The 21888-nt window shown below is 39.2% G+C and overlaps 1 protein-coding gene across 3 annotated transcripts in view; it reads left to right on the top strand.

Annotated features, from left to right (window-relative positions):
• pld1a (phospholipase D1a) overlaps window positions 1-17754 on the top strand; it is a 39458-nt gene extending 21704 nt beyond the window's left edge. For 2 of the 3 annotated variants that reach the window (XM_022662950.2, XM_022663330.2), the window contains 16 exons: window positions 36-119; window positions 785-866; window positions 980-1090; window positions 1874-2062; window positions 2682-2880; window positions 5220-5348; window positions 6632-6750; window positions 8271-8384; window positions 10000-10110; window positions 11016-11104; window positions 11412-11525; window positions 11854-11903; window positions 12553-12687; window positions 14257-14410; window positions 14635-14752; window positions 16200-17754. In XM_022662950.2, the coding sequence (XP_022518671.2) occupies window positions 36-119; window positions 785-866; window positions 980-1090; window positions 1874-2062; window positions 2682-2880; window positions 5220-5348; window positions 6632-6750; window positions 8271-8384; window positions 10000-10110; window positions 11016-11104; window positions 11412-11525; window positions 11854-11903; window positions 12553-12687; window positions 14257-14410; window positions 14635-14752; window positions 16200-16424 (2023 nt within the window). In that variant the 3' untranslated portion in view covers window positions 16425-17754. The remainder of the gene's footprint in view (window positions 1-35; window positions 120-784; window positions 867-979; window positions 1091-1873; window positions 2063-2681; window positions 2881-5219; window positions 5349-6631; window positions 6751-8270; window positions 8385-9999; window positions 10111-11015; window positions 11105-11411; window positions 11526-11853; window positions 11904-12552; window positions 12688-14256; window positions 14411-14634; window positions 14753-16199) is intronic. The other variant, XM_022663734.2, reaches the window with a different exon arrangement.
• The last annotated feature ends 4134 nt before the right edge of the window (window positions 17755-21888 follow it).

Genomic DNA, 21888 nt, shown 5'->3' with positions numbered 1-21888 from the left:
TCACCTGTGTGACGTGTCTCACCTGGTCTGTGCAGGTACGTGAACGGGAAGACCTACATGGAGGACGTAGCGGACGCTCTGGAGGCGGCTAAAGTGGAAATCTTTATCACAGACTGGTGGTACGAACTGAAAATGATTAAGATTCATATTCATACACATATTATCAGGGCAGATTATGTAATTTCTAATGATCTTCTCTCAAACATGTTTTCATTATTTATTCTTAATCAAAAGTAAAGCATTAAAATTTTGGTTTAGTTTTACGTTTTTTGAAAATTGATATATTTAGTTTAGAGTACTAACCTAAATTCCGATAATGGGTGGTTTCCCATTTCCTGTGTATGTATTTAAAGCTTCCTGTTTCCTGTGTACCTATGTGAAAAAATGAAATGCAAAAATGTATAAATTGGATAACGGGCAGTTCCCTGTTTCCTGTGTACCTATTTGGGGAAAGAAAAAAAAAAAATCTGATAAGGCGTGGTTTCCCACTTTTCTGTGTACGTATTTGAAAATACAAAATTTCCATGACGAGTAGTTTCCTGTTTCCTGTCTACCTATGTGAAAAAAAAATATTCCAAAATTTAGAAATTGGATAGCGGGTGCTTCCCTGTTTTCTGGGTACCTATTTAAAAATAAAAACACAAAAATCGAATAATAAGTGTTTTCCCGCTTTTCTGTGTACCTGTTTAAAAATTTAAATCTGATAACGTGTTTTTTATTTCTGCATATCTGTGTACGTATTTAAAAAATTGGATAATGGGTGGTTTTCCATTTCCTATTCCAGGTTGAGTCCAGAGATTTTTCTAAAGAGGCCGGTGGTGGAGGGGAATCGCTGGCGGCTCGACTGCATCCTCAAACGCAAAGCTGTAAGTATGTTTACTGTTAGTATCTTTACTTTTAAAGGAAGAGTAAACCACTCTTCCATATATGAGACTAATAGTGTGTGTGTGTGTGTGTGTGTGTGTGTGTGTGTGTACAGCAACAAGGTGTGCGCATCTTTGTGATGCTGTATAAGGAAGTGGAGCTGGCTCTCGGCATCAACAGTGAATACAGCAAGAGAACACTAATGCACCTACACCCCAACATCAAGGTACCTACTGTGGGTATATAATAATGTATATATGTATTACTCGGCCAGATTGCTGCAAATATGGAGATGCAATTCTCTATCAGGCAGATATGTAAATGATTACAGGTATGGTCCAATTAGACACTGAGTCTGTTCACAAGAGCGCATAGAAAAGCTTCTCAGATGCTGCTTTCGGGTAGTGAACCTCCTGGTAAGAAAATGTTGACTGCTAGACCCGCCTCTACAACACACACTAAGATTGTGACCGATTTTGAGAAGGGAGCCCACCATTGAAGAGACTAAGAAAAGCAGGCAATCAGTCTTCTTCAGTGACAAATCCAGGTTCTGTTTGGTATTTGGCGACGGTTGGGTTTGAGTATGGAGGCCTCATGGTGAGCACTCCAATCCTGCCTTTGCTGTGCATCGCATACGACAGTCAGTCACCCCTAGTAGCGATAGGAGGGACAGTAACATCTCAGTGATATGGGCTGGACATCCACATGTTGCCCATCATGGCCAGGCTTCCAACTGGCATTTTTCATCAGGATAATGCTCAACCACACACAGCAAGGGTTTACCGAGGCTTTCTGTCTCCACCAGACTGCAACATTTCCTTCAGCAGGATCTACAGGCCCAGCTGCAACATCTGTGGTTTAATGTGCTGCAGGATTCCATACAGAACCTGCAAACTTCCATACCCAACCTTTTCTTATCTTGTCTGTAGGATAGATGCACCCAACAGGGTTCTAGAATCTCCTTTTAATTGTACAGATATTGCAGATATCTGTTTTTTCTTCCCTGTAGGTTATGAGGCACCCTGACCATGTTCAATCTTCAGTCTACCTTTGGGCCCACCATGAGAAGATTGTGGTGATTGACCAATCAGTGGCCTTTGTGGGCGGGATTGACTTGGCGTATGGGCGCTGGGACGACAACGAGCACCGACTTACAGATGTGGGCAGTGTAACACGCTCTGCTCAAAGCATGGACCAGGTTAGCAAACATAGAGCATTATAGAGCGCCGCCTGCACTTCCAGTAGTGTATTACAGTCTGTCAGAATGATTGTGTGGATTTTATGAACATTATAAATCATTATAGAGCATTATAGAGGTCCCCCTCTGCTTCCTGTAGTGTATTACAGTCTGTCAGAATGATTGTGTGGATCATATGAACATTATAGAGCATTATAGAGTGCCCCCTATGTTTTGTGTAGTGTATAACAGTCTGTCAGAATAAGCATGTGTATCCAAGGAACATTAAAGAACATGATAGAGCGCTCCCTACACTTCCTGTATTGTATTACAATCTGTCAGATTAACTCTCTGGATCATATGAACACTATAGAGAGCGTTATAGAGCTCCCCCTACACTTCATGTACTGTATTATAGTCTGACTAAAAGAGTGTGCGTATTCTAGGAACATTATAGTGCATTATAGAGCATCCCCTAGGCTTCCTGTAGTGTATTACAGTCTGTCAGAATGAGTGTTTGGAAGACATGAGCATTATAGAGCATTATAGAGCACCCCCTATCCTTCATATAATGTTTTATAGTCTGTCAGAATGAGTGTGTGTATCCTAAGAGCATTATAGAGCACCTTTCTCTCCACAGGTGGATGGCGCGACACTTTCGGCAGGAAAGGGCGAGTCCTACTACAACGGCTCCACCTCTGCGTCTGTACAGTTGAATAGTTTGCCCAAACTGAAGGGAATCGGTCGGACCAGGAAGTCCCGGTTCAGTCTGTACCGTCACCTGCACCGACACGGCCTGCATCACTCCGACAGCGTCAGCAGCTTCGACAGCTCAGACAGTGAGTGTTACCTGAGGAACACTACTGCCCCCTGCAGCACAGGAGCTCCACACACTGCACCGTTAACCTACAACTGCTACTGGTTCAAGTTACAATTCTAAAGTTAGTCTCTTAACGCTAGTTAATGCTGGAGCTGGATGAACATGTGTCTGAATATTTTTGGACATGCGTTGTGTCTTGCAAACGTCCAATTTAGTCACGCTTTATTTTTTTGTTTAAAAGTACAGTGGGTAGTAAAAGTTACTGTTGATATTTTATTGTGGAATTTGTTGCCCTTGACTCAGTTTTGGCAGAATCTGTTGACTTCCAGTTAATTCTTGGCAGATTTGTTGGTCTTTGCTCAGTTTAGGGCAGAATATATTGGCCTTGATTCAGCTTTGGGCCAAATTTGTTGAGTTTAAGTTAGTTTTAAGCATCATTTGTTGAGTCAGTGTTTGGCAGAATTTGTTGGTCTTTGGTCAATATTTTGGCTAAAATGTTTGTCAATCTTATGTCAGTTTTGGACAGAATCTTTTGGGCTTTTGTCAATTTTTGACAGAATTTTTAAGTCTTTGGTCAATTTTGGACAGAAGTTGTTGGTCTTTGGTCAGTTTTGGATATAATTTGGTGTCTTCATTGGGTCAATTTGGGACAGAATTTGTTAGCTACGCGTTAGTTTTAAGCATCATTTGTTAAGTCAATGTTTGGCCCAAATACTGGCCCAAGACCAACAAATTCTGCCAGAGTATTTGTCAGCCTTTGGTCAGTTTGAGGTAGAATTTGTAGGTTTTGGTTTAAATTTTTGGCGAGAATTTGTTGGTCTTTGTCAATTTGGGACAGAATTTGATGGTCTAGGCTCATTTTGGGACAGAATTTGTTGGTTTTGGCTTAGTTTTGGACTGAATTTGTTGGTCTTGGCTCAGTTTTGGACTGAATTTGTTGGTGTTGGGTCAGTTTTGGACAGAATTTGTTGGTCTTGGGACAATTTGGGACAGAATTTGTTGGTCTTGGGACAATTTGGGCCACAATGTTTTTCAACCTGGATCAGTTTGGACAGTGCCTGTGGCTTTGAGTGAGCTTATTGCAGATTATTTTAGGGAACTATTTGTTAATCTTGAAACTGTTTGGGGCAGAATTTGGTCACGTTGATTCAGTTTAGAACCAGATGTTGACCTTGGGTAAGCGTTTGGGTTATGTTCCAGTTTTGTTTTGAGTGGAATTTCTGGGTCTTAGGTCAAGAATCTTGTCTCCAAGCTCAGCCCGAAGCAGACCCACAAGAACTCGTGTACAGTTTTAATTTAAAGTGGTGTTGTGACGTAGTTAAAGCTGAATTATGTGGTTTAAGATGAGGAATTGTGGTTTAGTTAAGTAAAGGATTCAGATCTTTACGCTGCACCACTTTCCCAACATTAAAACACACAGCTCGGTCTTCTGACGTCAGATTCTAACCACTTAACAGCAGAACCGGGAGGCAGCATTTATCATAGATTATAGCTCTTATCTCAGCTCAGCAGGAGGAGACGCTTAACTCTTTCACGTTTTCCTGATCTTTACACACTTTATTATCTCTTAGAAAGTGATTATTTAATGTGTTCTATAGAAATGACCAGGTACAGTTTACAGTATCTCACAAATGTAAGTATCTCATACTCATATCTCACATTTGTGTAAAAATGTTGATATCTTCATTGTTGTCCCGCAAAAGGATATATGACCCTTTAATACAATATAAAGTAGTCAGTGTACAGCTTGTATAACAGTGTAAATTTGTTGTGCGAACAAAATAACTTCACACACAGTCATTAATGTCTAAACCACTGAGTACTTTTTTGATTTAGCGTTACAAGATATCAGGTGTATATGGGGAAAAGGTTTGTTAAATTTGGTGTTTTGGGTACAAGTCTCTCACACTGGCCACTGGGATATTTAACATGGCACCTCATGGCAAAGAACTCTCTGGGACAAAGATGCCACAAAGATGGCCTTGGCTATAAAAAGATAAAACTGGCATACAGCACCATGGTCAAGGTCCTATGAGTGTTTTCCAAGACGGCGTGTTTTCCACACAGAACAGACTTCCCTGGGGTCAACTAAAGTAGCTGAGTCAGCATATTTAGCATAATATCCAGAAGTTGGCTTTATAAAATAGATGCATGAGTGCTGCCAGCCTTGCTGCAGAGCTTGAAGACGTGGGAGGTCAGCCTGCTGCAGTTCTCAGAACATACAATCTTCACAACTCTGCAAGTCTGCATGGCACTTTGTTAGAAGGTAGCCTCTTCTGAAGCTGACGCACAAAAAAGCCTGCAAAGAGTTTGCTAAAGACAAGCAAGTTTTAAGTATATATGTGTGTGTGTGTACAGGAGGTGGATCAGTGCGCAGTCTGCAGACCGGTGTTGGGGAGCTGATGGGTAACACACGGTTCTGGCACGGGAAGGATTACTGCAACTTCGTCTATAAAGACTGGGTTCAGCTGGAGAAGCCTTTCGATGGTGAGATGATACATAGTGGTGAACTCACACTACTCACATTCTCATTTTATTTACGTTTTAATTTCTTATTTTGTTTTTATGAAGATATTAGTGTTTACTCTTAAGCTGCTGAATGCTTTATTTTATCAGCTCCCTCTGTAAAATTATCTGCATTAAACATCTTATTTAATGTATGTGCAATCTTGGGCCAAATGAAGTATGACCATTGCAAATGTTATGTTTTTACACAATGAAGAACTGCAAGATAGACAGATTTCACACTGAGGAATGCAGAAATTCCGTGTTGTGCAATCGCAGAAATTTTCTGTGTTGAGGATTGCGGCAGGTGTGGTGGTAAACTGAGTCAGGTGCAGCAGACACACAGGGTCATGTAAAGTTCTAGATATACATACATACATATATACACATATATATACATGCATACATACTTTATTTATCCTGAAAGAAATGTAGGCATCCGGCAGCAACCACACAATACATTAAGAAACATATTTAAACATAAATTAAAACACAGAAGAATAGAAAATATATAAGGCTACAAAAAACTTACTATACAAGGTTAATATCTATCTGTAAACAGAGCAGTGCAGTAGATGTTGATAATGGTCATTAAATAATTAACAGAGCAAAGTGCAAGGTGCACTGACATTGATTATAAAAGTGACTGATATGTGCCATATAAATATAAATATAAATATGCATACGTTATAAAATAGTTCTGAGAAGTGAATATGTGAATACCCAATCATGAGTAACTGTACTTGAATGTAAGTGAGATTGGGAAAGTGTTAGAGTAAAGAATTAAGAATTAAAGTGGTTGAAAAATGTTTGTGGTGTGACTGGATTAAACTCAGTCGGCAGCAGCATCCCGTCCCCGATGATAGGAGTTAAAGAGTCTGATGGCTCTTGGGATGAAGGATCTTCTGAGTCTGTCTGTTGTGCAGCCCTGTGACAGCAGTCTGCCACTGAACACACTCCTCTGCTTCATGATGGTGGTGTGAAGTGGGTGACTATCATTATTCATGATGGAAAGCAGTTTATCCAAAGTCCAAACAGCCAGTAAACCTACGCAGATGCCCCAGGTGTGCGAGAGCTCCTCCCCTTTTTGTGCCAAGCCGGAAATTGCCACATGTACCAACATGAGGTGTGAACAGCAGATTGCGTATATATAAAGGGTACATCAAGCACAGGTACCAGCACACTACTGACCACTTCCTCCTCCCTAATGGATGGTGTGCGGACCCCTATTTCCTCTGGTTGATACGTGTTTTCTGTCTGTGTAGATTTCATTGACCGGTACACAACTCCCAGAATGCCCTGGCATGACATCGCCTCTGTGGTTCATGGCAAGGCTGCCAGAGACGTGGCCAGACACTTCATCCAGCGCTGGAACTTCACCAAGGTCACACACATACACACACACACACACACACACACACTCTCTCTTCACCCATCTGTGGAATCTAACCAGGGTCAGTTATTTTCTGACCACCCTGTTGGGGGCAGAGAGGCGTTGAGGGGGTGTCTGGCAAACACTATAAACAGACACACAAATACACACCGCATACCTTTGTGTTTGCACACATGCAGTCAATACATACTGAATGCACATTAATATGCATGCATGCATGCAGTAGACATCTCTGACATGCATATGCATATTTATATGTATGAGAAATACTGGATACATACTGGATACATACAGTACATACAGGTTCATCTTCAAAAAAATGTATATCATTGAAAAGTTACTTTATTTCAGTAATTCAGTTCAAAATGTGAAACTCGTATATTATATAGATGTATTAAACACAGAGTGATCTATTTTAAGCGTTTATGCATTTTATTACTGATGATTATGGCTTACAGCCAATTAAAACCCAAAAATCAGTGTATCATTAGAATTATTAGAAATATTAAAATATTATATAAAATCAATTGGTACTTTTGGCAGTGTGGGCAGTGTGCCAAGTCCTGCTGGAAAATGAAATCTGCATCTCTATAAAAGTTGTCAGTAGCAGAGGGAAGCTGTAAGATATGAAGTGCTGTAAGATTTTGTGGGAAAACAAAACTGCACTGATTTTAGACTTGATAATAAAACACAGTGGATCAACACCAGCAGATGACAGACATGTCTCTCCAAACCATCACTGATCATCAGTAAATTTTACATTTCATTTAAAGTAAATCAAGGGATCAGAGTCTGGAGGAAGAGTGCAGAGACACACAGTCCAAACTGCTCGAGGTCTAGTGTGAGGTTTCCACAATTTATGGAGATGCGGATTTCATTTTCCAGCAGGACTTGCCACACTGCCCACCAATTGGTCAAACCACAAGTAACAATTGGTTTTATATATTATTAAAACATTTTGAGACAGTGATTTTTTTTTATTGGCTGTAAGCTTCATAATCATCAGCAATAAAATAAAAAAAAAACACTTAAAATAGATCACTCTGTGTTTAATACATCTACATAATATATGATTAATAATATTTGAACTAAATTACTGAAATACAGTTACTTTTCAATAATATTCTTTTTTTTTTTTTTGATGCACTAGTATATGCAGTACATATATAGTAGGTGTTTCCAGTAAAGTGGCCAGTGAGTGTTTTTAGTGGTGTATTTGAGGACAGTGCTGTGTGGGTGTATCAGTGAGGCCGGGAGAGGAATTCACATCTGTGTTTATATTTCATAAGAAGATGATTGGATGGGCCGGGCTTATCTCAGGAATGTGCCGGAATTATTTGGACATATCTCTCTCTGACTGTTCCTGCTTTTCCACTCTCTCTCTCTTTCTCTCTCTTCTTCTTCTTCTTCTTCTTCTTCTTCTTCTTCTTCTTCTTCTTCTTATTCTTATTCTTATTCTTCTTCTTCTTCTTCTTCTTCTCCTCCTCCTCCTCTCCCTCTCTATACTGTAGATCATGAAGCCAAAGTACAGATCTCTGTCATATCCTTACTTACTGCCCAAGTCCCACAGCACTGCCAACGAGCTCCCCTACCAAGTGCCAGGCTGCGTCCAGACCAAAGTACAGGTTAGACAAGACACACACACACACACACACACACACACACATAGTTTAGGACACACAAGTGAAATCATCCATAATCTAGTCAAGTCTAATTATATCATGACTGATATGAACACATTTTAATATCAGATTAACATGAACTGAGTAACTATAAAAAGCAGTTTTAAAAGATAATTTAATTTATTAAATATATATATATCCCAACAAACCTGGCCCTGTGATGAAAGGTATTTCCTCCCTACACCTATTAACTTGGTGGTGCCACCCTTGACATTTGTAATAACTGGCAACAAGTTTTTCACATCTCTGTGAAAGAATTTAGTTCCACAGTTTTCAGACACATTGGAGGATTTTCCAGCATAAACATCCTGTTTAAGATCATCCACAGCATCTCAATCAATCAGACTTTAAGTAGGGCACTCCTCCAAAACCTTCATATAGTTTTTTTTTTTAATCCATTCAGAGGTGGACTTGATTGTGTGCTTTGGGTCATTATCCTGCTGCAGAACCCAAGAACACCTGCGCTTACAGCTAGTTGTCCAGGCCCTGAGTCAGCAAAGGAGCCCCAGACCCCATCCCACTACCACCACCATGTTTTACATTCAGTGTGATGTTCTTTTTCTCTATTTACATATTAATTTTACACCAGATGTAACAGGACGCACACCTTTCAAAAAAGTTCCACTTTTTTCATGTCAGTGTAAAAAAAATGTTGTTGTTTTTTTTCACAGAGAGCCAGGTTGGTTTGAATAAATAGTTTTCCTTAATAAATAAAATGATCATTTAAAAACTTAAAAACTGCTTTTTTGCTTTGTGTTTGTCTGATATTTTAAAGTTTATTTAATAATCTGAAAAATGCAAATAAGATCAAAAAGCAAGGTGACCAATACTGTATCATAGCAATGTTTATGGCAATCTGTGTAATTTTATTTGTTTTAGGCTGGAGTGTACGCAAATATCAGTATATCAAAGTTTGGCTGTATTACATTTTGCAATTTTGTGTAGATTCTCAAAAACACTGATTTTTAAAATTCATAGTTTATCACCATATACACAATGGCCAAAAAAAGTCTCCACCTGGATGTAAGTAAGTAAATGATGTGGGGTTGGTTGGTTGATGCTGCAGTTAGTCTGCAGGTTTAGGTTCAGCAACAGTATGTGCTGAAAGAATGAGGTCAGCTGACTCTACCTGAATATACTGAATATAGACCAGGTTATTCCTGGATCAATGGATTGTTTTTTTCCCCTGATGAACACAAGCATATTCCAAGATGAACAATATCAGGATTCATGGGGCTGGAATTGTGAAAGAGAGATTCAGGGAGCATCAGATCATCATTTTCACACATGGATTGAGAGAGTTCACCACAGAGTCCAGATCTTAACCTCATTGAGAATCTTTGGGATGTGCTGGATGGAGAAGAGCTGCTTTGTGCAGTGGTCAGACTCTACCATCATCAATGCTGCTGCGAGATCTGGGTGACAAATTTATAAATTAATGCAAAACTGGATTGAAATAAATCTTGAGACATAACTCTTTTATTATCAGAATAAGAAAAAAAATGTGTAATGAGTTAGCTGATTTAAATATCTACATAGTTGCTCTCTTTCTGTGCAGGTGTTACGGTCTGCAGCTGATTGGTCAGCAGGGATAAAGTACCATGAGGAGTCCATCCATAACGCCTACATCCAGGTCATCGCCAAGAGCAAACACTTCATCTACATTGAGGTAACTACTGTTAGCTTAGCATGCTTAGCATAGCATTCTCAGCATTAATATCCATGTACACTGTTAGCCTAGCACAAACACTTTATCTACATCGAGGTAACTACTGTTAGCTTAGCATGCTTAGCATAGCATTCTCAGCATTAATATCCATGTACACTGTTAGCCTAGCACAGACACTTTATCTACATCGAGGTAACTAGTGTTAGTTTAGCATGCTTAGCATAGCATTCTTACCATCAATGCCCATGTACACTGTTAGCCTAGCACAAACACTTTATCTACATCGAGGTAACTAGTGTTAGTTTAGCATGCTTAGCATAGCATTCTTACCATCAATGCCCATGTACACTGTTAGCCTAGCACAAACACTTTATCTACATCGAGGTAACTAATGTTAGCTTAGCATGTTTAGCATAGCATTCTTAGCATCAATGCCCATGTACACTGTTAGCCTAGCACAGATACTTTATCTACATCGAGGTAACTTAGCATACTTAGCATAGCATTCTTAGCCTCTGTGCTAGGCTAACAGTGTAGGTAAGCATAAACACTTAATCTACATCGTGGTAACTACTGTTAGCTTAGTATGCTTAGCATCTGTGCCCACATACACTGTTAGCCTAGCACAGATACTTAATCTACATCGAGGTAACTACTGTTAACTTAGCATAGCATTCTTAGCATCAGTGCCCACATACAATGTTAGCCTAGCACAAACACTTAATCTACATCGAGGTAACTACTGTTAACTTAGCATACTTAGCATAGCATTCTTAGCCTCCGTGCTAGGCTAACAATGTAGATGAGCATAAACACTTAATCTACCCTGTTCTATATCCTGTTATCAAAAAGCATATATGTGGAAGATTTATTTATTTAATTTTTTTTATTTCTGTTCACCCCAGAACCAGTTCTTCATCAGCTGTGCCGACAATAAGCAGGTTTTCAACAAAGTTGGAGACGCCATCATCGAGAGGATCATCAGAGCTCACAAGTAAGACCTGCAGAATCTGCATAATAATATATAATATTAGAAAATCCATGATATAAGGCATATATAAACTCATATATTATATAGATGTATTAAACACAGAGTGATCTATTTTAAGTGTTTATTGCTTGTGTTGTGGATTATTGATTATGGATTACAGCCAATTAAAAAACCCAAAAATCAGTGTCTCAGAAAATTAGAATATTATTTAAGACCAATTGGTACTTTTGGCAATGTGGGCAGTGTGCCAAGTCCTGCTGGAAAATGAAATCCGTGTGTGTGTGTGTGTGTGTGTGTGTGTTGTCACTAGAGAGAATAAGAAGTTCCGGGTGTACGTGGTGACCCCTCTCCTGCCTGGGTTTGAGGGGGATATCTCCACTGGTGGGGGCAGCGCTCTGCAGGCCGTCATGCACTTTAACTACAGGTACACACACACACACACACACACATAAGTACAAGCGTCAATCAGTTATTAAAATAATCCGAATAATCACAACAACATTCTGTGATTATTCATGATTAATAACACTGTTTATCTTCAAAAGACTTAAGCATTTAATCAAACAAATACAAGTATTAATGTAAAATTTGAATTATATTAATATTAGTGATGTCATTTGTATGAAATAGTAAAGTTTATGCTGGTATTTCTCTGTATTTTGGGAGGGAGACTCTAATAATAGTGTAATGTCTATGAGCAGTGGTCCCCAGTTGATGATCTATATATATGCAGTATATATTTTTCTTTTCAGAACGATGATCAGAGGAGACAAGTCCATCATCTCCCAACTAAAGAAGGAGAGTAAGTATTAGAGCTGTGTGTTGGTGGGAACTTGGAGAATGCAATGATGCAATATAGTGCAATATACTGCGAGCAAGGCAATACATTGCACTTTATTATTGTTATAGTATAAAAACACACTTATATATATATATATATATGTCTTTTTTATCAAATTTGAGTAAAAGACAAGTTAACTTTTTTAATCCTCGCTAACAGAACAGTGGTAACTTATGCTAGAGTTTTGGTAGCTTGACATACATTTATTCACCTAAAAAACTATTTTTAATGTGTTTATAAGAGATAGTCACACATGTCAAATGACGATATATTCAGTATATTCTAGGCTACTCTTATATTGTTGATGATTATGGCTTACAGACAATAAAAACCCCAAAAATGTGGCCTAGGAAATTTGAGTATTATACAAAAAAGACCATTTGGTTCTTTTTTGGAAGTGTGGGCAGTGTGCCAAGTCCTGCTGGAAAATGAAATCCGCATCTCCATAAAGTTGTCGGCAAAGAGAAGCACGAAGTGTTTAAATATACCTGTATTATGAAAGAAAACACATTTGTTAAAACTACTAATAAAACGTGTTAAATCTGATTGAATAAATAATTTAATTAAGTAATTATTTATCTGTTTCTAATTTATCTCTCTCTGTGTGTAGTGGATGATCAGTGGATGAACTATATCTCGTTCTGTGGGTTGCGGACCCACGCCGAGCTGGAGGGACGCTTGGTGACGGAGCTGATCTACGTCCACAGCAAGCTGCTCATCGCCGACGACAACACCGTCATTATCGGTCAGTGTCCGAACTGTAGGACTCTTTGTACTGTAGGAGTGAAAGGGTTAATGGGCTGAGTGAAATAATAGATTCTCGCTCCCCCTGCTGGCCGACCCGAGCAGTGCAGCTGCCAGTCTCCTTACTGCACCTCTCAGCTTAGGACCCAATAGGAGTGTAGAGTTAGTAATATTAAATGAGGTCTGTCTGACCCGCCCTGCTGTGAATATCTTTACTAGTAGTCAGTAGTTAATGCATAACACAATTATAGAAAAATACTTTTTCCCCAGGTTTCCTGTTATTTTGACTTTTTTTTACGGTTAAATTAACTTTTTTATAAAAAAAATACAAAACTACAATTTAAAAATATTTATTCAACCCTGAACAGCTAGTTGCATCAACATCACTATTTGATTTAATCTAAATGAATACAAATTAATTACACCACCAAGTTTGACCGTAATCTGCCCCCATCCAGTGGTGAGAACATGATCTGGTCTAAATCTGACCCGGCTATCAAATATACTTATTTTTAATTGAGTTTAACTGCTGATAAGGTGCAATTTAATCTGATATATTAACCAGATAATGTACTGCCGTGGACAAACGTGGTCTCTGCTGCTGCTCCATGCTAGATGCACGGTATGTGCAGCGTTCACTGCTCTCAGACATGCTGCACGTCCCATTAAAAACACTGTGTTTAAAAGCACAGCTAATTCAGAAATCCTTACATTCTAGCTGAGATGTTTATAAAAAAGTAGAAAAAAAAGTTTCCTCTATTCCATTTATTATGCATTCTTTATTCCAGCGCCTCAAGTTACGGCTTTATCTTCCCTCAAACATACAAGTATATACTAGCATTTTAATTTTAGACACCACTAATATAAATATAATTAAATGTGACATTTCTTACATTCATTCTTTTATTGGCATTTAAATATCCACTATAAAAACTTGCATCTTAAGAAGATCAATCAATCAATCAATTAACCTTTATTTTCACTCGGGAAAAACATTGAGGGTGACCCTCCTTTACAGTGTTGCTGAGCATGTACTGCATAAAAAGGGATTGAAAGCATTTAATAATAAATTAAAAATAATAAGGAATAAAATAGTAAAAAATATATATAAATATATAAAATATATAACAACAAAACAAATTAATAAAATAAGTACTAATGTTAAATCAACCTTTAATATATATAAAAATGTATATATATATGTAAAGCAGAAAATTCTAAAATACCATAAAAACAAATTGACACATAAAAAGTAAAACATTTATAAAATATTAAATGAGTAAAAAGATAATAGTAAAAGTAAAGTAAAATGTTAAGAATGATAAGAAATGATAAAATGAATAATAGAACTAAGAACAAGAATGAAAATATAAAGCATTAGAATAAAAATAAAAGTAATAATAATTAAATACAAATAAATGAAAATGTTAGTGTTTTTTTTTTTATTAATTGACACCAGTAATATATTAATATATGTTTTTCTTTGAGATTAGTTTAGAGAGTTAAAGGGATAAAAAAACACCTCTAATTCCACTGTTTAATCTCCACTCTCTCACTTCTGTCCTCTTAGGCTCGGCCAACATAAACGACCGCAGTATGCTGGGGAAGCGGGACAGCGAGGTGGCCGTTATTGTGGAGGACACGCAGACACTGCTGTCTGTGATGGACGGGCAGAAATACCAGGCGGGGAAATTCGCCCTGCAGCTCCGCCTGGAGTGTTTCAAGTAAGACCAGCTCAGATCTGATTGGTGCTTCCTTCGTTATGTGCTGGAGCTCTGAAGCTGATGTAGCTAACAAGTAGTGGAACCTTATGTACACCAGTTAACACTGAAACCATCATCTCTTTGTTCTGAATGCTGAAATATTGTGATATATCATATCGTCCGCACATGATACAGTATTTAGTGGTAATTCATTTTACTGTGTTCTGGTTGTTTTGTGTTTCTAGAACAATCCTCGGTGGGTTTCAGGACCCCACCATAGACGTGAGCGACCCAATCAGCGACCGCTTCTATAAAGAGGTCTGGATGACCACCGCCGGACGCAACGCCACCATCTACGAAAAGGTGTGTGTGTGCGTGTGTGTGTGTGTTACTGTACTTACTGTCGAGTTTAAAGCATGTGGATAACATTGGATTTTATGTGTGAAAGCTGATTAAATTATTATTATTATTTTATTTTTTTGGTTTAGAAAGTGTGAAGTGTGAGATGCCTAATTAAAAACAATGAATACAATAAAGTACAATTTCCTCATTGACTATAATAACTTTAATTTACTATTTTGTTATTTATTATTATTTCTATACATTTGTAAGCATCTATACAACCATGTTTTTACTAAAGAACTCTTAAAGAACCTCTTTTTCAAGTTCAGTGTAGTGTCAGTTTAGGCTGACATATTATAGTTTAGAATTAGTTTTAGTTCTACATTTTTTTTACTCAAAATACTTAATTATAAAATGATACAAATCATTGTGTGGAAGTTTAGTTTAGATGTTCTGAATTCTAAAAAAAATATATATATAAAATGATACAACTCTTAGTAGGAAATTATATATTTTACAATTAGTTACAATTAATTACTTTATTATTCTAAAAAACTCTTAAAATTACTTTTCTATTTATTGTATTATGAAATAATACAATATACACTATAAAAAAAATTAAAGTTTAAAATCCCTTTTAGTTTTAAATTCAAAATCTCAAACTAAATGTTTTTAGGATAGAGAATTAAACTTAAAATTAAAATTAAAAATAAACGTTTTTTTTTTATTTGTGCCCTGTCTGAAATTAAACTGAAGTTTCAGAATGTCTTTGTTTTTCTCTCACTCTTGCACATGCTAACACACATGCACACACAAACATACCATATTTTATGGAGTAAAAGGCACACTGGATTATAAAGAGCATTTTAAGTGACAATAGTAAGGAACAGGGGTGTTGCCATGTGTCACGCCACTGGGGGCACCTAAGTAAACAAAACTGTAATTCTTAAAAAAAATATATATATATATATTTATATTTTACACTTAAACGAGTGCTTTTTCTCTTGAAATCCATTCATTTGGGTGAGTAAAGCGCTTCCGTTTATTTACAGTAAGTACAGATTTCCAGTAGCAGCGGTTAGCACTAGTAAATGCTGCCTGATAGCGCTAGACTGAAGAACTCAGGCCGCTATCAATTAGCTGTTTGTTACACGTAGCTTGTTTTAACATGGTAAACACACAGACTACTCAATATACTTAATATACTCACCTGTGAACGGTGAAAGAGCTAGCGCTGCTGTTAGCGGCTAATGCTAATGCTGCTGCACCCAGCCTTAATGCTGGAGAAACTTCACAGAAAACTCACTCTGTATTACTCTGTACTTTTCTTTACTTTAGGAGTGGCTTTACTGCTTTTTAATACCTGACTGGTGGAATTCATACATAAGGAGCACCGGATTATAAGATTTGTGTGTGTGTGTGTGTGCTTGTGTGTGTGTGTGTGTGTGCTTGTGTGTGTGTGTTTCAGGTGTTCCGCTGTCTGCCCTCCAGTCTGGTGCGGAACTTGCAGGAGCTGCTGAGTTTCCAGACTAAACCCGGGCTGGATAAAGAAGATCCTCTGAAGGCCCAGGAGAGCCTGAGGAAGATCCGGGGCTTCCTGGTCCAGTTCCCACTGGACTTCCTGAGCGAGCAGAACCTGCAGCCCTCCGTCGGCACTAAAGAGGCCATGGTGCCCACCGAGATCTGGACCTGAGACCCAAACCGGCTCAAATCAGCAGAAACTGGGACTAGAGACACTGTTTAATAATATAAAGGGACTTAACGCCCTCTTCTGGACAAGCTGGGGAGAACGCGCCTGCAGAGCACAATGAAGGGAAGCAGATGAAGGCCAACCTGTGGACTGTGAAAGTGCCTTAGGGGGTCTGTAAACACCTCCACCTTATTTTATACCTGTGATTAACTTATATCTGTGTTGTCGTCGTCGTCGTCGTCATTCTGTGTATAGTAACGTTGCGAAATGAATGAAATTTAAAATGAATAAGTAAATATATTAATATACATATTTCTAGATATTTGAACTATATATTTTGGAAAGAAATGTATACACAGTGTATAGAAATACCTGGAATAATACCTCCAATTACTCCATTTTAATATTCTTAAAATGAGAATTACTCTATATATTGCCTTCTAATAAGCCAATATACCATGTATATTCATTAAAGCTGTTTAATATAGAAGGCGACTTATTTATACAGATGCTATAATAAAACAAAGCAATAAAAAACTGAAGGGATATTATATTATATACAGCTCTGGAAAAAGCTAAATAAGAGAGCACTTAAAAATAATGAGTTTCTTTGATTTTACCAAATTGAACACCTCTGGAATACAATCAAGAGGAAGATGGATGATCACAAGCTGATTATCAAACCACCAAACTGAACTGCTTGAATTTTTTGCACCAGGAGTAAAGCAGCATAAAGTTATCCAAAAGCAGTGTGTAAGACTGGTGGAGGAAGAGAACATGATGCCAAGATACATGAAAACTAAAAACTGTGATTAAAAACCACCAGGGTTATTTCACCAAATGTTGATTTCTGAACTCTTAAAACTTTATGAATATGAACTTTGTTGTTTTCTTTGCATTATTTGAGGTCTGAAAGCTCTGCATCTTTTTTTTGTTGTTATTTCAGCCATTTCTCATTTTCTGTAAATAAATGCTCTAAATGAGAATATTTTTATTTGGAATTTAGGAGAAATGTTGTCTGTAGTTTATAGAATAAAACAACAATGTTCATTTTACTCAAACCTAAACCTATAAATAGCAAAATCAGAGAAACTGATTCAGAAACTGAAGTGGTCTCTTAATTTTTTTCCAGAGCTGTGTATTATATATTTACTCTGACATCACTGATGAAGCCATTATCTGTTCTTACTCTCCGCACCTTTTCTCATTCAATTCTTTAGCAGCGTTTTTGCACATTATAATTATTGTTTTCTGTTTCTTTACAGGTTGTTTGTACTAGTAAAATGAAATGTCTGTGAAATTATGAATGACAAATAAATGTTTATTATTATTATTATTATTATTATTAATTGAGTTATATATGGCTGTGTCTTGCAAAGCCAACTTTTTTAATGGGTCATAATAATACATGTACACTTATAACACAAACACATATAATTAAGTAGTGTAACATAGCAACCACCTGACAACTATAGGATACCTTAGAAAACACCTAGAACACCACCATAGCAACCACCCTGGGTTCCATGGCACCCAGACATTTACCAACAAACACTTTTATTACTACAACTGCTTATGTATCTGTTTTCCCAGAAATACAATTAATAAAAAAAATAATTATTTTAAAGATGTTACACCACTGCGAGACATTTATCAGCCTAAATAAAAGATTATGCCAATTAATTAAGACACTATAAACATGTCCAAAATTCCAAAAATGCTCATGAATGTTATTGTGGTATTTTTTTTAATGAGAGAAGACTGAGACAATGTGAAACACCGCCAGCAGAGGGCAGCACAGACAGACAGATAGACATGTAAATAAATAAACACATACAGAGAAAAAGACAGAGAGATACATAAACAGACAGAGAAAGAGAGAGAGAGAGAAAGACAGACATAGAGACAGGTTAATAAATAAATAAACAGACAGAGAGAGAGAGAGAGAGAGAGACGGGTATAAATATAAACTAGATTGCAGTTCCTACAGAAACTGCGAGTGTGATTGCAGAGCTGACCGGGGTACCCAAACTTTTGACCAGTTGCTCCATTACACACAGTACTGGGGCCCTGGGGTGTCCAAACTTTTGACCCGTGGCTCCATTACACAGTACTGGGGCTCTGGGGTGTCCAAACTTTTGACCCGTGACTCCATTACACACAGTACTGGGGCTCTGGGGTGTCCAAACTTTTGACCCGTGACTCCATTACACACAGTACTGGGGCTCTGGGGTGTCCAAACTTTTGACCCGTGGCTCCATTACACAGTACTGGGGCTCTGGGGTGTCCAAACTTTTGACCCGTGACTCCATTACACACAGTACTGGGGCTCTGGGGTGTCCAAACTTTTGACCCGTGACTCCATTACACACAGTACTGGGGCTCTGGGGTGTCCAAACTTTTGACCCGTGGCTCCATTACACACAGTACTGGGGCTCTGGGGTGTCCAAACTTTTGACCCGTGGCTCCATTACACACAGTACTGGGGCTCTGGGGTGTCCAAACTTTTGACCCGTGGCTCCATTACACACAGTACTGGGGGGCTGGGGTGTCCAAACTTTTGACCCGTGGCTCCATTACACACAGTACTGGGGGGCTGGGGTGTCCAAACTTTTGACCCGTGGCTCCATTACACACAGTACTGGGGCTCTGGGGTGTCCAAACTTTTGACCCGTGGCTCCATTACACACAGTACTGGGGGGCCGGGGTGTCCAAACTTTTGACCTAATGCTGTTTTATCCCATAGCTGCTCCATTACACACAGTACTGGAGTTCTAGCTACCTGTCCTTCGATCTAGCTGCCGTCCTCCGATTGGCCCCATTCATTCCAATGGGGCCACTTCGTACGACAATCGTACGAAATCCGTACGTCGTAACTTTTCGTAACGCATATTTTCGGAAAGAGCTCAATAAGTTCTACAAGTCCTCAATTGGTTTCATCTTCGTATTTCAAAAATTGCGACGTCCACGGGCGTGCAAAGTTCTGCCCATTCATTTTCAATGGGCAAAAAAACGCGTACTTACGAAGTTTTTACGAAAAACGTAAGTCCGATCGGAAAGCTGTATACAAGCCCACCATTCCCGATATGGACGCACGTTTTCTCTTTTGAACGAAGTCGATATTTCGAAAACTGCGGCACTAGTTAACCGGACAAAAAACAGGTGGAATAATAATAATAATAATAAGAATAAGACTTAAGAAGAACAATACTGTGATTGCATACTGCAATCACACTAATAAGACTTAAGAAGAACAATACTGTGATTGCATTACTGCAATCACACTAATAAGAAGAAGAAGAAGAAGAATAAGACTTAAGAAGATCAATACTGTGATTGCATTACTGCAATCACACTAATAATAATAATAAGAAGAAGAAGAAGAAGAATAAGACTTAAGAAGAACAATACTGTGATTGCATTACTGCAATCACACTAATAATAATAATAATAAGAATAAGACTTAAGAAGAACAGTACTGTGATTGCATACTGCAATCACACTAATAAGAAGAAGAAGAAGAAGAAGAATAAGACTTAAGAAGATCAATACTGTGATTGCATTACTGCAATCACACTAATAATAAGAAGAACGAGTGTGATTGCAGAGCTGGCTGGTATCTGCTATGGTGTTGCTAAGGTGTTGCTAAGTGGTTGCTAAGGTGTTGCTATCGTATCCAGGGTGGTTGCTAAGGTGTTGCTAAGTGGTTGCTAGGTGGTTGCTAAGGTGTTGCTAGGTGGTTGCTAAGGTGTTGCAATGGTATCCGGGGTGGTTGCTAAGGTGTTGCTAGATGGTTGCTAGGCGGTTGCTAAGGTGTTGCTATGGTATCCGGGGTGGTTGCTAAGGTGTTGTTAGGTGGTTGCTAAGGTGTTGCTATGGTATCCGGGGTGGTTGCTAAGGTGTTGCTAGGTGGTTGCTAGGGTGTTGCTAGGCGGTTGCTAAGGTGTTGCTATGGTATCCTGGGTGGTTGCTAAGGTGTTGCTAGGTGGTTGCTAGGGTGTTGCTAGGCGGTTGCTAAGGTGTTGCTATGGTATCCGGGGTGGTTGCTAAGGTGTTGCTAAGTGGTTGCTACGTGGTTGCTAAGGTGTTGCTAGGCGGTTGCTAAGGTGTTGCTATGGTATCCGGGGTGGTTGCTAAGGTGTTGCTAGGTGGTTGCTAGGTGGTTGCTAGAGTGTTGCTAGGCGGTTGCTAAGGTGTTGCTATGGTATCCGGGGTGGTTGCTAAGGTGTTGCTAGGTGGTTGCTAGGTGGTTGCTAGGGTGTTGCTAGGCGGTTGCTAAGGTGTTGCTATGGTATCCGGGGTGGTTGCTAAGGTGTTGCTAGGTGGTTGCTAGGTGGTTGCTAGGGTGTTGCTAGGCGGTTGCTAAGGTGTTGCTATGGTATCCAGGGTGGTTGCTAAGGTGTTGCTAGGTGGTTGCTAGGTGGTTGCTAAGGTGTTGCTAGGCGGTTGCTAAGGTGTTGCTATGGTATCCGGGGTGGTTGCTAAGGTGTTGCTAGGTGGTTGCTAGGTGGTTGCTAGGGTGTTGCTAGGCGGTTGCTAAGGTGTTGCTATGGTATCCGGGGTGGTTGCTAAGGTGTTGCTAGGTGGTTGCTAAGGTGTTGCTAGGCGGTTGCTAAGGTGTTGCTATGGTATCCGGGGTGGTTGCTAAGGTGTTGCTAGGTGGTTGCTAGGCGGTTGCTAAGGTGTTGCTATGGTATCCGGGGTGGTTGCTAAGGTGTTGCTAAGTGGTTGCTATGCGGTTGCTAAGGTGTTGCTAGGCGGTTGCTAAGGTGTTGCTATGGTATCCGGGGAGGTTGCTAAGGTGTTGCTAGGTGGTTGCTAGGTGGTTGCTAAGGTGTTTTTAGGCGGTTGCTAAGGTGTTGCTATGGTATCTGTGGTGGTTGCTATGGTGTTGCTAGGTGGTTGCTAAGGTGTTGCTAGGTGGTTGCTAAGGTGTTGCTATGGTATCCGGGGTGGTTGCTAAGGTGTTGCTAGGTGGTTGCTAGGTGGTTGCTAGGCGGTTGCTAAGGTGTTGCTATGGTATCCGGGGTGGTTGCTAAGGTGTTGCTAGGTGGTTGCTAGGTGGTTGCTAAGGTGTTGCTAGGCGGTTGCTAAGGTGTTGCTAGGCGGTTGCTAAGGTGTTGCTATGGTATTTGGGGTGGTTGCTAAGGTGTTGTTAGGTGGTTGCTAGGTGGTTGCTAAGGTGTTGCTAAGGTGTTGCTATGGTATCCGGGGTGGTTGCTAAGGTGTTGCTATGGTATCCGGGGTGGTTGCTAAGGTGTTGCTAGGTGGTTGCTAGGTGGTTGCTAGGGTGTTGCTAGGCGGTTGCTAAGGTGTTGCTATGGTATCTTGGGTGGTTGCTAAGGTGTTGCTAGGTGGTTGCTAGGTGGTTGCTAGGGTGTTGCTAGGCGGTTGCTAAGGTGTTGCTATGGTATCTGTGGTGGTTGCTAAGGTGTTGCTAGGTGGTTGCTAGGTGGTTGCTAGGGTG

This window comes from Astyanax mexicanus, chromosome 18 (genome assembly GCF_023375975.1).
Source record: "Astyanax mexicanus isolate ESR-SI-001 chromosome 18, AstMex3_surface, whole genome shotgun sequence".
In the NCBI taxonomy this organism is placed as follows: Eukaryota; Metazoa; Chordata; class Actinopteri; order Characiformes; family Acestrorhamphidae; genus Astyanax; species Astyanax mexicanus.
This window is presented reverse-complemented; position numbering and strand designations above follow the sequence as displayed.